This window comes from Physella acuta, unplaced genomic scaffold (genome assembly GCF_028476545.2).
Source record: "Physella acuta isolate Inbredline_101_S28 unplaced genomic scaffold, ASM2847654v3 ptg000973l, whole genome shotgun sequence".
Classification (NCBI taxonomy): domain Eukaryota; kingdom Metazoa; phylum Mollusca; class Gastropoda; family Physidae; genus Physella; species Physella acuta.
The window spans coordinates 403861-420266 of record NW_026732490.1 but is presented as its reverse complement, the minus strand read 5'-3'; the positions used below and the strand labels follow the sequence as shown (position 1 = coordinate 420266).

General features: G+C 35.8%; 1 protein-coding gene across 1 annotated transcript in view; it reads left to right on the top strand.

Moving 5' to 3' along the window:
• Positions 1-16406, top strand: part of LOC131954111 (uncharacterized) — a 48097-nt gene that overhangs the window by 7264 nt on the left and 24427 nt on the right. Inside the window, exons 2-4 of the mRNA XM_059317634.1 lie at positions 12707-12745; positions 14903-15075; positions 16011-16113. Coding sequence (XP_059173617.1) covers positions 12734-12745; positions 14903-15075; positions 16011-16113 — 288 coding nt within the window. The 5' untranslated portion in view covers positions 12707-12733. The remainder of the gene's footprint in view (positions 1-12706; positions 12746-14902; positions 15076-16010; positions 16114-16406) is intronic.

The window sequence follows — 16406 nt, the reverse complement described above, 5'->3', positions numbered from 1 at the left end:
CAAGCCCTATGAGCAGCGGCAACACATTTAGGGTGTATCAAATTTCATTCGTCTGCCACACAAGTCCACTCCCCACATATGGTGCCTTCCAAAATTAGAATTATTTGTACTTCAAAAGTTAAAACCGACTGGACATAAAAAGACTATATAAACAGCGGCACCACATTTAAGACTTACATTTTCGTCATTCGCTTTTAAAATCCACTCCTTCACAATAAATCAAGCGAAAAAAAGCCCACATAAGCAGCGACATTCTCAATCTCCTATACATATAATGATCATAAGTTGACCGTGGGGAGGGGGGGGGTAATGTCCTACTGCTGTTTTTTGCGGGGGGTAATGCCCGGTGGGGGTAGGGTAATTGACAGGGGGTAATTGCTCCGGGGGGTAAATACGGGAGGAAATTCCCGGGGGGTAATTGACGGGGGGCAATGTCCTGTTCCCCCCATTTAGTCATATAGGCTCCTGTCATTTTGCTCCCGTCAAAAGGAACCCTGTCAATATTGTCTCCGTAGAGGCAAAGTCTCCAGCGAAACGGTCTTATTGCAGATAACACCTGTAAAGGGGACCTTTCATTAATACTCTTTAGAGTTAGCTTAGTCAACACCCTTAAACAATACAAAAATGCAGCTCTTATTTAGCAGGCATTACTTTTAAATTATTTTATCTAGTATAAGAAATATTATGTTTTAAATATAAGGGTTATCTGGCTATGACTTTAATCAAATAAATCGGCTGTGGGCTGTTTCAACTGTGTGTAGGGAGAGAAGTCCACGATGTACATCTTTTTGCAGTATCAAAACAAAACGTTGCTTATCCTACAAGCATCGTGTATAATGTATATCATACAATTAAACTTTTGTGCTCGCATTAACATATCTTTACTGTTGTAAATAAAACTTTCACACATTTTAATAAAATACTTAAAAAAAAACTTTTTAAAAAACCACGTTTTTCTTGTGGACTAAAAAGTAGAAAATAACTATTTACATACATTTGATGACAAAAAACGTGGGTACGTTCACCATCAAATTTCCCGACCCATCTGCCCGACCCACGTTTTTTGTCATCAAATGTATGTAAATAGTTATTTTCTACTTTTTAGTCCACAAGAAAAACGTGGTTTTTTAAAAAGTTTTTTTTAAAGTATTTTATTTTCTCCTTTTTAGTCCGTTGCTACACATGAAAAACGTGGTTTTTAAAAAGTTTTTTATAGTTTATTTTCTACTTTATCTAATCACTTGATTAAGTATGACTTGACCAAGTGTTTTTAAATACACGGACTAAAAAAATCTTGAGCGACCGATACGCTTTAAACAGAGAAAGGGTGTAATTTACGTTGCTGGCGTGGAGATCTACTCACGAATCACGTGATCAAATCTCCCATAAACAAACAAATAAACGCGAAGCTGAGTTAAGGAAAAACGTGTTTATGTGTATTTTAGCATGCCCAGCGTACCAACCGTGTCACCGTTAACAATGTGTTACCGTGTCCGTTCTCCTTTTTAGTCCGTTGCTACAGATAAAAAACGTGGTTTTTTAAAAGTTTTTTTAAGTATTTTATTTTCTCCTTTTTAGTCCGTTGCTACACATGAAAAACGTGGTTTTTAAAAAAGTGTTTATAAATACACGGACTAAAAAAATCTTGAGCGACCAGGATTCGAACCTGGGTTGTCGCGGCCACAACGCGAAGTACTAACCACTATACGATCACGGCCAGCGCGCTCACATCGATTGGGGCCGAAGTAACTGTGTCAATAGGCCTCAAGTCTTGTCGGTATCTTTAGAAATCATGTCCTCAATTTTATGGTCCTTGGGGCGTAATTAAATTAAGCTAATTACGGTCACTAATTGCTAGTTTTTATGATTGCATCTGAAATTGTTAGGCGAAAGTAGCATGCATGCCAAATTTCAGGTCTCTAGAGCAATCAGAAGTGGGCTAATTTTCGATGTCAATTTTAACAACAAACATCCAAACAAACAAACAAACGCGAAGCTGAGTTAAGAAAAACGTGTTAAAATGTGTGGAATTATGCTTTTAACAGTTCGATTTATTTATAAATTGCTGTAGGTTAATGAAAACGGTTTTTTTTTCAGTCATACATTTAAACGAGTTTGTAGTATTAGTGGAGGTAGGAGCAGCGTGTGGCTGGTGAGTTGGACAAGATGGTTAAGTCTAAGGCTACGTAATATGGTTACGTAATTTTCTAATACTAAAGATGAACGCATTTCTGTTAAAATTTCAATGTAATTTCAAACACAAATATATAAGTTATAAAGTGTTAAAAATATACATATTTGATAAGACGGCTAGTAATAAAAATAAGTATACGAGTAAAAATGTATATATTATTATACATTACGTATACATATATACAATGTATATATATATATATATATATATATATATATATATATATATATATATATATATATATATATATATTTATATATCTATATGGTTCCATGACAAATGATCTCAGGACAAATGATCTCAGACAAAATATCTCAGACAAAATATCTGACGGACAAATGATCTCAGGACAAATGATCTCAGGACAAATGATCTCATGGACAAATGATCTCATGGACAAAAGATACCAGGACAAAATATATCAGGACAAATGATACCATGGACAATTGATCTCAGACAAAATATCTCACAGCAAAATTTTAATAGTATGTACGTATGATGATTTTAGTTGTTTTGTACTTTTTTATTGACTGTCAATATGGTTGTGTTTACTTTTTTACGCATAATAATTGTGAAAAAAATGAATTAGTTAAGCTTAACAAAGCATCAAAAGATTTATTAAATTTAATCTTTGTAATAACATTTGATTTGAAAAAGTAAAAATTAAAGCAAACTTACTCCTTTAGTCTGAAAGGTATAATAAATGATAATGTTTAAAACAAATAAAGTAACGGTAGCTATACAACATTAATGTTCAAAACATTTTTAAAATGTGAATGGGTCTTCAGGTTCGTAAACTATTGCTTTTATTGCGTTATCAACACAAACTTAAAGCCTATGTTTCTTTGCGGGCAGGTACATTGTTATGATCACACCTCTCCAATACTAGATCTATACGATGATGTATTGTGTGAACTCTAGCTCGACATTTTCTAACTTCACATTTCCAAATATCTTTGCCTGCTGCTCCACTTATGGATTTTATAAACATAAATTCACCAGAAACTAATGTCCTATAACCTTTCTGCTGGGTAACGAAAGAGGTCATAGCTGAGTAATCATAACTAATGCTGTTTTGTTTGCATGCACACACGACAAACTTAGCTTCGCGATGACCGCTGTTGTTTGAATAAGCATTTGTCACCTGATCACTAAGGTGTGACCGACGCATAACTATGGATTTTAGATGTTAGTTGTATTGTCCATGGAGGGCGGATGTCTCTACCTTAAGGCTAAGGCATGTCTCTGCCATTAAAGCGGGCGGCCACCTTGATACGAAGGTGTGTCTTTTTTGTTATTTCATTCCCTTTGATCTAGTTTCGTCCACCTGACGTTGTAGGATTGTCTCATGTTTGGCAAGCCCACCTACGCTGTCCATATAAAAATGTCTTTGATCTTCGCATACTATATTAGTAATCTTAATTTTAAAATGCTTAGTGCAATATGGCAAATTTATACGGCAAACATTTCTTGCAATTATTATATAGGCCTATAAAAAATATTAAACATAGTAAACAAAACCATATGACAGTCAATAAGAAAATATTCAGATCACTAAAAATCACCCGATACACTATTAAAATTTTGCTTTGAGATATTTTGTCTTAGATCAATTGTCCATGATATATTTTGTCCTGGTATCTTTTGTCCGTGAGATCATTTGTCCTTGAGATCATTTGTCCTGAGATCATTTGTCTGAGATATTTTGTCTGAGATCATTTGTCCTGAGATCATTTGTCTTTTCACCATATATATATATATATATATATATATATATATATATATATATATATATATATATATATATATATATATATATATATATATATATATATATATATATATATATATATATATATATATATATATGTGTGTGTGTGTGTGTGTGTGTGTGTGTGTGTAAGTATACATGTGTTTTTGAGTGCATACGTGTGTTTGTGTATGTGTGTGCGTGTGTGTGTGTGAATGTGTGTGCTAAGTGCAGTGTAGTATAGAACAGAGCCACTCACTAGTAATGTAAAATACCGTTCGGGCCAGATACTGATTAAGAAAGTTTACTTCAACTGAGAAAAAACTAAATCCTAGCAATTCCCCCCCCCTACCCCCACCCCGATTTAGACAACATTCCAGAAAGTAATTTAAAGAGTCGTTGTTAAGTTTACGTCTTTGTTGTTCTCGAGGGCTGAACTTTGACCTTGAGGAATACTTCCTGTTTGTCAGGTCCTGGTTCAGTTTTAAAAGACGTTGGAGGTGTAGGTCTGGAGAAGAGATCTGGGGTGGGGGTAAGAAGGTGACACAGTGGCGTCGCTAGGTCGGGTGTCATCCGGTGCGGCACTTCATGGTGTCAGCCCCCCTCCCCCTCCCTACACACACTAAAGGAACAAAAGTATATATGTATATATATATATATATATATATATATATATATATATATATATATATATATATATATATATATATATATATATATATATATATATGAGAAGCTGGGTATGTATGTGCTGAGAGTGTCGAGTATTTTCCAGACTTTTAAGCTCTAATTATTCATTAACTGAACAGGCAAACAGCATTTTTCTTCTATATATTTTGCAATAGTTCGTCTTGTTGTCACCCCCTAAATGGTGTTACGGCCCGCATCCCCCCACCCCCCCCCCCCCCCCCCGCCTCGCTACGCCTCTGAGTTGACTATGTATAGCAGGGGTCTCCAAACTACGGCCCGCTGGGTCTTCTCATCCGGCCCGCGGATATCATTTTATCCAAGAAAAAAAATGATTGTTGGATGTGACTGAGGAACTATGCCCCAAAAATTCAAAACAATTTCAAAATAAAGTTTGTGTGCAAACACCGTTGCCCGCCATGTTGTAGAAATGGGTGAAAACATTGTGACTCAATTAGCAAAAAATACAAGCAAGTTTCGCCATTTTTCAATTGCAATGGATGAGTCTCAACTGCTTGTGTTCATTAGAGGCGTGGAAGAAGACATGAACATAATACAACAGCTAACTTCCCTATAAAACATTTATTGCACTGTTACCGGAGAGGATATATTCAATTAGTAAAAAAAAAACATTTGCTGATTATAACTTGGACTGGACTAACCTCAGTTACCTAAGAATTGATGGAGGAAAGTACATGAGTGGCATAAAGAAAGGCTTGGTTGGACAAGCAAATGAGAAAAACATTTTACAAATTAAATTTGTATATATTTCTATATAAATTATAATTCATTGGGGGGGTAGACATTCTTCGGGGAAGGTGTGTGTGTGGGGGGGGGGGGGGGGGGGTCAGCCACCCCAAAGGGATGCCTGAAAGAAACTGGCCCCGGAACTGATATTTGATAGTTAATGCGGCCCTCGGACTGAAAAGTTTTGAGACCGCTGGTGTATAGGATGGTGGACTCGAAACCTGATTAAGTTAGTCACGTGTAACCGTCCGCTGAATTATCCGAATACTTCTTCCCATCATATTCAGGAATAAAATCGTCTCCGCAATAATTCGATTACCGTACCATCACATTCAAGTGTGTAATCGTCCCCAGTTAAGGGGATATACTCATTACAAAAATACCCAATTCCTGGTTTTTAGTCATAATGGGTTTCTTGCACTTTTGGATACTTTGTCCATTTTTTTATTCAGAAAATTATAACTTATATGAGAAAAAAAGTGTGTGTTAAAAAATAATACTATTTTTATGGCCCTATTAATTAAAAAAATTAATCTTTTTTTTTTATTCTTACAAGTTCTCTACGAATATTTACTTTCTCGTATATACGAAGTATAGAGAAAGTATTGTAATCGTGCATAAAAATAACATGAAATTTTGACAGTTTTCACCGTTTTACACCTCAGTCCTTCATCACATCCGGAGTATAGAGGACTTATTTTAATCAGGCAAAAATTATAAATACAAACATACAACGTTTTGGCGTTTTATGCGTTATGGAGTCGTAAAAACTGGATTTTGCAATTCTGTCCGTATGTCTGTGTGTCTATGTGTAAACACGATTACTTGAGTACCGTTACAGCTAGGTTGATGAAATTTCATATATAAGTTTTTATCAAATTCGTAGATCCGTATCAACTTTTGAGTGATTTCCGATAACCGGAAGTGGTACTTTTCCTACTTTGAATTTTTCAAAAGCCTATAACTTGAGTACTATTTCAGATAGATAAATGAAATTTCACAAGTAAAAGATCTAATTCTCTACCTTCTGTCAAATTGTGAGTAATTTCCGTTGACCGGAAGGAAGTACTAATTTACGCTATTTCCGATATCTCAAAAAACGCATGTAAATTTATAAAGTACTAACAATTCTTTTTTCTATGAGATTCTATTATATTTTTAAAAGTTTAAGTAATTAAAAATCATGTCTACATTCCAAGTTTTATAAGAGTATTCGAGAAAGTTTAGGGGAGATCACTCCCGGTTTATTTTATTTATTAAACAATGCCCACCTTATTTTCAGTAATTGTTCTTCATGCAAAAATAAAGGTTTGTCATGAGGGAATAGCAAAAAAAAATCGAAATCGAGATTTTCACAAATCTCGACGTGTTTACACGACCTTTAGTGGGAAAAACATAGTTTTGCAATTTTGTCCGTATCTCTCTCTCTCTGTGTATGTTTGTCTGTATGTATGTGTGTGTTTGTCAATATGATAACTTGAGTACCGTTGGAGCTAGGTTGATGAAATTTAATATATAAGTTTTATATCAAATTTTTAATTGGGTGTCAACGTTTCAGCGATTTCCGATAATTGGAAGTGGAACTGTTTCAGATAGATAAACGAAATTTCACATGTTCAATAACTGGAAATGGTAGCCTACATACTCTACATCCGGTTTCATAGAATGGTTTACTCATACATAATATAATGTCTAATTACAATTTTATTTTTAAACCTGAAAAAGCAAATGTGTAACTTGATTCAACAATGCTTAAAAACTCTAGGACAAAAATAGAAGGGTACTGCTTTCTTCGGTATGTTGGGTTAGGTGATATGCGCTTGTAAGTACAGCTGAAATAAATTTGGGTTTAAAGTAAAATAATATTATAAATTATAAAATAGATAATATTATTATAGATAAAATTGTGGAAATGCAAAATAGTCAAAGAAAGCCATCCGAGCAAGTGTTTCTGATAACAGGGGATTGTTCTTTATGATGCTTTTCTTAATAGATTTACTAGCGTACCCGTCCTCGTTTAAGAGGGTTTCATCATTGCGATAGGGGTCGTCTATAAATAACGTCACATTCGTAGGGGGGAGGGGGGCCGTAAATTTGTGACGACGTGTGATGTAGGGAGGTGGGGGGGAGTTCAGATTGATGTCCGATAAAAATAAATAGGCTTTACTTCTAATTTATTGTTTTTGTTAAAATTGTAGGGGTGTAATTTTCAAAGAGACCCGAGACATTTTATGTAGGCCTCGGTCCTCAGAAAAATGCACTATAAAATTTTTAATGTGGGGTTGGGGACTTCTTCAAACATTTCCCAGGACACAGCCAGTTCACAGCTACATTCATGCGTACGCGTACATGTACGTGTACGTTGAACTGAATTTTACGTGTTCAATCTAATATCGCCCACCCCTCTCCCAACACAATCAAACAACCTTTACCCCACATTCAAAGGAGATAACAAACGTCTTGCCTGTAGAGGTGGGAGAAATGTTTTAAATCACGTCGTGACTTGACAGGGCTAATGGTGTTGATCGAGACGGCGGTTCGGTGCAAGAACGAGGGAAAGAGGGGAGCTAATTAAATTTATGTTTGGTGATAAAACTCACCCTCCCTCCAGCAGTCGGTCATTCCCCCCCCCCCCCCCCACACACACACACACAAACACACATAGTGGCGTGGAAATGAAATTTAAGTAAAAGCTTCATCTTACTGGTCGCCATCTAAACCATGTTTTATTACATTGATTAAGCCATGTTTTGGGCATTATGTATTGTAACCAGTGGCGTAGCTACCGTAGAGCAAAGTAAAGGGGCCCAAGGTACAAAGGGGCCCTTTTTCCTCTTAAAAAAATAAAACTTTTATATTGGAATTTTAATTTTTCTTTTATTTAAATCATCCACTGTAGAAATAATTAAAATTTCATAAAAGGCTCCGTCATTTCTTATTATATTATTAGTGGCATTCAGTTGGAGGGGAGAGGATCGAATAGGGCCTTCCGTAATAATAACACTAAGGCGCTGTCGCATTATCGTGCAAGGCATTGAGAGAATTAACCTACAAATAAACTTGAACTTTCAACTTTTGGTGAGATCGGCATCCTGCAACCGTAAATTTACATACATCGCTAAAAAACCTAAATTGACTGAGGAATTCCCTACCCCACGACCCATCGCCTATTGGGTCCTTTTATGTCTGTCGCAGCGGGTCAGCATAACTACTTAATTAAGAGGTCAAACTGCACAGTCGCATCAGCCGGCCTCCCGGCGGTTGACAAACACAACACAAACACAAACACAAAAAAACACAAACACAACACAAACACAACACAAACACAACACAAACAAAACACAAACACAACACAACACAACAAAGCACAACACAAACACAACACAAACACAACACAAACACAACACAAACACAACACAAACACAACAAAACACAACAAAACACAACACAAACACAACACAAACACAACACAAACACAACACAAACACAACACAAACACAACACAAACACAACACAAACACAACACAAACACAACACAAACACAAACACAAACACAACACAAACACAACACAAACACAACACAAACACAACACAACACAAACACAACACAAACACAACACAAACACAACACAAACACAACACAAACACAAACACAACACAACACAACACAACACAAACACAACACAACACAACACAAACACAACACAAACACAACACAAACACAACACAAACACAACACAAACACAACACAAACACAACACAAACACAACACAAACACAACACAAACACAACACAAACACAACACAAACACAACACAAACACAACACAAACACAACACAAACACAACACAAACACAACACAAACACAACACAAACACAACACAAACACAACACAAACACAACACAAACACAACACAAACACAACACAAACACAAACACAAACACAACACAAACACAACACAAACACAACACAACACAAACACAACACAAACACAACACAAACACAACACAAACACAAACACAACACAACACAACACAACACAAACACAACACAAACACAACACAAAAACAACACAAACACAAACACAACACAAACACAACACAAACACAACACAAACACAACACAAACACAACACAAACACAACACAAACACAACACAAACACAACACAAACACAACACAAACACAACACAAACACAACACAAACACAACACAAAAACAACACAAACACAAACACAAAACAAACACAACACAAACACAACACAAACACAACACAAACACAACACAAACACAAACACAAACACAAACACAACACAAACACAACACAAACACAACACAAACACAACACAAACACAACACAAACACAACACAAACATAACACAAACACAACACAAACACAACACAAACACAACACAAACACAACACAAACACAACACAAACACAACACAAACACAAACACAACACAAACACAACACAAACACAACACAAACACAACACAAACACAACACAAACACAACACAACACAAACACAACACAAACACAACACAAACACAAACACAACACAAATACAACACAAACACAACACAAACACAAACACAAACACAAACACAACACAAACACAACACAAACACAAACACAACACATGTTGTTTTTATATGTTTATATATATATATATATATATATATATATATATATATATATATATATATATATATATATATATATATATATATATATATGTCGTACTTTATTTTAAATGCATTTTTTGACCATTTCCTAATTTAGTACTTTAAACTATTTCATTGCAAAGTATATCTTGAAAAACAATCACAGAAAATTGTGCTCATTTCGGGCGAGATATAATCTTGTTTTCAAAACGTTTATATCTCATTTGTAACTTTTTAAAATATAATTTTATTTTCAATACCTCTCCTATACCTGCCTAAAAATACTGTCTGGCAAGCCGGTTAAAAGTATTTAAACATGGAGGTTTGATATGTGTTTTTTTTTACAGCTGTGTCATTCTGTAGTATAAATTAATGTAATAATACTTAAGAGAAGAAATTTTTTTTTCAATGTGATTAGTACTATTTGAACAGGGGTGATAAGTCTTGGAAGATGCTTGAAGGTTTGCCTATCTTAACAATACAGCTCATGTCATTTTTGTGTCTATGCAGTAGTGTGTTAGTTACTGTAAAACAATCACTGCTGTGGTAGATCTTTATTTTAAAAAAAACAATTAATTTATCAAGGTGCGAAGAATCTACAATATCTACAATATAAACGGGCTGGTAGTGTGTCAGTCCTCGTGTCATCGCTATGGATTTTGGAACCATAAAAGTAAACATATCACCATTTTTTTCCCGCCCCAGACATGTAATTTATAGCGTCAGTTGTCTGTTCGCTTTAGTATTACAGTTTTCATCACCGGCTTGTGAGGACTGATGCAGATTTACAATCGTAATATTTCTTTCTTACTTGTAGCCTACTTTCATTCATTTAAGATGGTTTACTTATACAAAGATCTAATACAAAACGTCTAAATATAAAATAATAAAAAACCAACCTGAAAATGCAAATGTGTAATTAAATGATAATTCAAGGGATTTTTTTTCCTTCGGCGTGGGGGGCTGAGGGGGTGGGGGGGTGGGTGGAATTTTTGTTTTTTAAGTAGAGCTGAAATAAATTTGGGATTACAGAGAATTAAAATGATACAGATTTTAAGCAATTGGAAAAGTTGTCATTACAATGAGACACATCAAACATCCTTCCCTTTCAAACATCTATATCTATACAGTCCTCAAACATTTTTTTTTAATTTTTTTTTTTAAATTCAATTGTTTTAAACATTTAAAATAGTAATAATAATTTATTTGATAGTTTTACGCAGCATCAAAGACATGAACATCAATTGCATATATAATAATCAAAGTGAGAAAATAAAATGGCATGAGAACTAGACTAAAATAAGGTGTGCAAACTCGGTTTCTCTTGACTGCTTAGGTTACTGTGCTCCGCCCTTAGCTGCGGAGTCAAAAATTCACATTGTAGCCGACCATGGACAGAAATAGAAACGACCGTAGGAAGAGTGTCTCTGTAATACTCATACTGATCTATCATTCCAAATCTTTCCATGACCTAAAATTGACCATTGGCGATGAGGGCACGCTACCTTGAAATATCCGCCAGTCCTGTTGAGTGGGGGGGGGGGGGGGAGTGTGTGTGTGGGGGGGGGGGGGTGAGGTGTGTATCTCTTTCTACCATTCAGGTTGTGCATTTTTAAAAACCTGGGAAACAGAAGACTGTTCTAATGTTAATTTACTTGATGGCTGATCGAGTATTTTTTGGTTTGAGACTGTCTAAATTAAAATTAATACTTTATTTATTGCTTTCCTGTACATTTTTTCCCCAGTTAAGTGAGAGTTCCCAAACTATGTCAGTGTCTCTTAAAATTTTTTTACAAAGGTGTCCATGGGGGATGGAAGGAGTTGATAACCCTCCTAACCCTCACCTGCTTACGCCACTGATTATTAGTAATGGATGTTTCTTTTCCCCCTTATCAAATTTAACCTCGCAGGGTATAAAAATTATTTTTTTGCACGGACAGAAAGGTTTAAAATTATTGTACGCAATGTAATGTGTCTTAGGCCAAATTGAGTTCATGCCCTCTCTTTCTGTTTATATTTATCACTTAATTATCATTATAGATACTGTGATAAACATATTTATAAATGCAGAGTTATTTTCAGGTACCTCTTTCTTGGAACGGAAAATATTTTATGTAGAAAAAATGTACTTTAACCACTACTCTCTCCTCACTCCTTCCTCCCCACCCCAACCCGCCAGGAATTAAAGTGCGCGACCCCCCCCCCCCCCACCCACCCACAATCACCGTAAGTGTCTCTAGTACTCCATCTGAGAACAACGCCGAAAAGAAACAATGTATGCCCACAAAAATACATGTAGATTGAACGTTTTGTATGTGTTGTAGTACTTAGATATTTTTACGTTAAATTTTAACTCATGGGTGTCAAGGTAGAACATAACCACCCACAGATCGTCACATTCCAAAAAGGTCCATGGAATTCAAAATATGAGAACCCTGGCCCTTCTGCGTGGACGACATAAATACATAAATAGATAACTATTAGCTGTAACATATTGTGAAACATTTTTTTCATTTTGAGACTATATGGGGGTGGTTATCTAACTGCCCTAGCACGTCAGCACCACCATACAGTATTGATTTATTTATGTAACATTTTCGCCTCAGCCTATTGTTTTAAATTGACAATAATAAAAGCTCTTCTACTTTCCTTACCTTATTCAGGTTCGAAAAAACTTCCATCAAAAAGATATGGCGTTTCAGGTAAGTTCTTAACTTTGCTTCTAAATTGCATGCACTAGGGAATGACTTTAAAAAGATTACTCTAAATCGGAATATGATTTGATAAAAACAACGGATAAAAAGTTTTAAACTTTACTATTTAACAATAACCATACGAAGTAAAATCCAATCCAATCTAACTCATCCATCCATCCATCCATCCATCCATCCATCCATTCATCCATCCATCCATCCATCCATCCATCCATCCATCCATCCATCCATCCATCCATCCATCCATCCATCCATCCGTCCATCCGTCCATCCGTCCATCCGTCCATCCGTCCATCCGTCCATCCGTCCATCCGTCCATCCGTCCATCCGTCCATCCGTCCATCCGTCCATCCTTCCATCCGTCCATCCGTCCATCCTTCCATCCGTCCATCCGTCCATCCGTCCATCCGTCCATCCGTCTATCCATCTATCCATCTGTCCGTCCGTGTGTATGTCTATATATATATATATATATATATATATATATATATATATATATATATATATATATATATATATATAAACTAGCCGTCCCGGCCAAGCTCTGCACTGGCTTTAACGAAAAACTTTTCTTTAAACAGTGACTTGTGTGTTTATTAAGCATCATATAAATGTGCGCTGGACGTTTTTGTGAATATATCAAATTTTCAAATGATGTCTATATGCAAATATAGAAAATATATAGAACCCTAAACCTACCTCTAAACCTAACCCTGACGAACCCAACAGCAACAATAAACATAAACGACCATAGACATAGACATAAACCTTCCCCATTCATCTTATTTCTACGTCTAACAAAAATCCACAAGTATAAACACAAAAATAAATGAAAAAAAAAACATAAACACTCACCTTAACCTCAAACATGACAATAAACAAAAACATGTGAAATTTTAGTTATCTATCTGAAATAGTATTCAAGTTACAGCTTTTGAAAAATTGAAAGTAGAAAAAGTTCCACTTCCGTTTATCAAAAATCGCTCAAAAGTTGAAACGGATCTACGATTTTGATATAATACTTATATACGAAATTTCATCAACCTAGCTGTAACGGTACTCAAGTTATCGTGTTTACAGACACACACACACACATACACACACATACACACACAGACATACGGACAAGATTGCAAAACTATGTTTTTCCGAGTGCGATAGGCTATGGATAAAACGGGTTTCTATAGTAGCTCATTAAATTGAATCAGGCGCACCTTCCGGCGCCCCTCATGGTACAATTTGGCCCCCTGGATTTCCCGTAAGCGTTATGGCGTCTATGGGTATTTACCCATTCACTAGATCAATTTAGATGCGTCCGCCGGCGCCCCGGCAGAGTGCAATCCGACGTTCTGTGCTATCCTGTGAGCACTATGGCACCTACGTTCCTTTTAAAGAGCATTTAACAATATTGACACGGTGGCACACTAGATTTAATGATTAAACCGAGCCAGGGGCAGTGCGCGGCAACCCTGCGGTAGTGTAACCGGGGGCTCCCACGACCGCCCAGCTGCGTCCCTGAACCTGGGCGGTTGCGGAAGTGTGCTATTACGGAAAGTTTTTATTAACTTACACTCAACGCTTTCATACAGCTCGCCATGGGGCGTACTCGATGGTAGTGTGGGTAAACTTCTCACCCGTCAAGTGTGATCCTAGAAATATAGCATCGGCATTGTTTATATTTAAAAATAACTCTGTTTTTAGAAAACAATCTCACGCGTCTAAGAACATAAGATTTGTATACATATCAATGAAACCCTCTTAAAATATTTTGACAGACTTTCTTCTGAGAACGCGGGTCGGGCACGCTAGTTTTACAAACGCGCTTTCCCGAAGTAAATACGTGTTTATTAGCCGTATGCAGTTTAAAAAATTCTTTTTAGAATCCGGTTAAACTTTATATCAGATTTACATATATAAACATTATTATAGCTAAACAATATATGTTTTAGTTGTTTTAAAATTTCGCATTGTAATAGCGGTATGACATATAAACAAAGTTTCTTTCATGCATTAAATATATATAATTTATAGAGCAAAAAAATACTGTGATGAGTGTTTACCCCACTACCTACCCGAAAATCTTAAAATGCGACTCCGATCTTTCAAGTGCACCCTCGGTGAAAGATGTCTGAACATGTTTTACAGGATATCGAGGGTCATTTAATGTACACGCTCATCAGCAACATTATTGCTGCAGTGGGGACAATGTTGTTGTGTACTTTTCAAATCATAAACCTGTTCATCACTCCAGCAAGATCTGAAATAAGACGGCGCATTTGTTGGAGTCTGACCGCTGGTTTTGTCGCCGCGGGAATATGGTAAGTATCCATTTTTATACGTTATATTTTTACTTTCATACATCTTTCATTGTATTACACGATTGTTAAATTGATAGCCCAATAGATTCTAGGTAATAGTAATACATATGCATAGTATACATCTACGTCCCTCCCTTCCCCTACCCCTACAGAAAAACAACATTTTCTACAGGTGTAAATGATTTAAGGTAATTGAATTATTTTAATGCTATTCTGACGTTTTCCCGAAAGGCGCTTGCCCGTATGCGACAAATGCATTAAGGGACATTTGACCGATTGCGACAAATGCCCTAAAGACACTAGGCCGTTTGCCCGATAAAATTTAACATTCGGGAAATCGGGCATGGGGCACAAGGCATTTAGGCAAGTGTCTTTTGGGAATTTATGGTAGACCCATTTTAACCCTTGAATTAAATGTTTTGAATTTTTTTGCATTTAATCAAGTTAACTGATACAAGCATAAAAACGTATGTCATAGGGCTTTATAAGTCGCTCGTCAAATTTGCTATGGGAAAAAAAGAACCAACAAACACACAGACACACACATACACACACAAACACTCACTCACAGACATGAACGCACGCACTCTCACACGTCTATATAAAGAATTTAAAAAACAAACATACCAAAAAGAACAATTATAAACGGTGCTTGATGCATTTAGAAATTGCATAACTTTAAGTCATGTGCATTGAGTATTTTTAAAGTGTATCTAATTCTAAGTGACTTGAGTATGTAATCTCAGTTTTAATATGCTATGCTTTTGGCGTAAACCTATTCCTCAAATACTAATGGCATTGTTTGTTTATTATCGGTTGAAGCTTATGCAAAAAAAGGATAAATGATTTGCGGTTGGTTAACTAGATGATTTCGTGTTAATGTCGAATCGAATATATATGTATTTTATTGAATTAATTGGATACACTTCATTCAGTGTGAACTGCTATTTCTTGTTGGACACCAGCGAAAGATTTTCCCATGCCTTACAAACAGCCCAGACCAGGATAAGCAGTTCATGTTCAGAATATGCACTCAATGTAAGTGTCGGTAAATTTTTTAGATCAAATATGTCTGTAACACACACAAAAAACGTTCATATTATACCAGGCATTCTGCCTAGATTTGCTTGATTTTCGAAAGCAAATCTTATCATATACATAAACCCTTTACTATTAATAATCAATCGTAAACGTAACACTAATTAAACACAAACCGTTTCAATTTAAAATGAATAATGTATTCATTTAAAAAATAGCCTGCCCTCCTTTTAGGTTAGCTTGACTATCCGACAGATTAAATACTTGTTAGTGCGAATGCGTGTGTTGGGTTG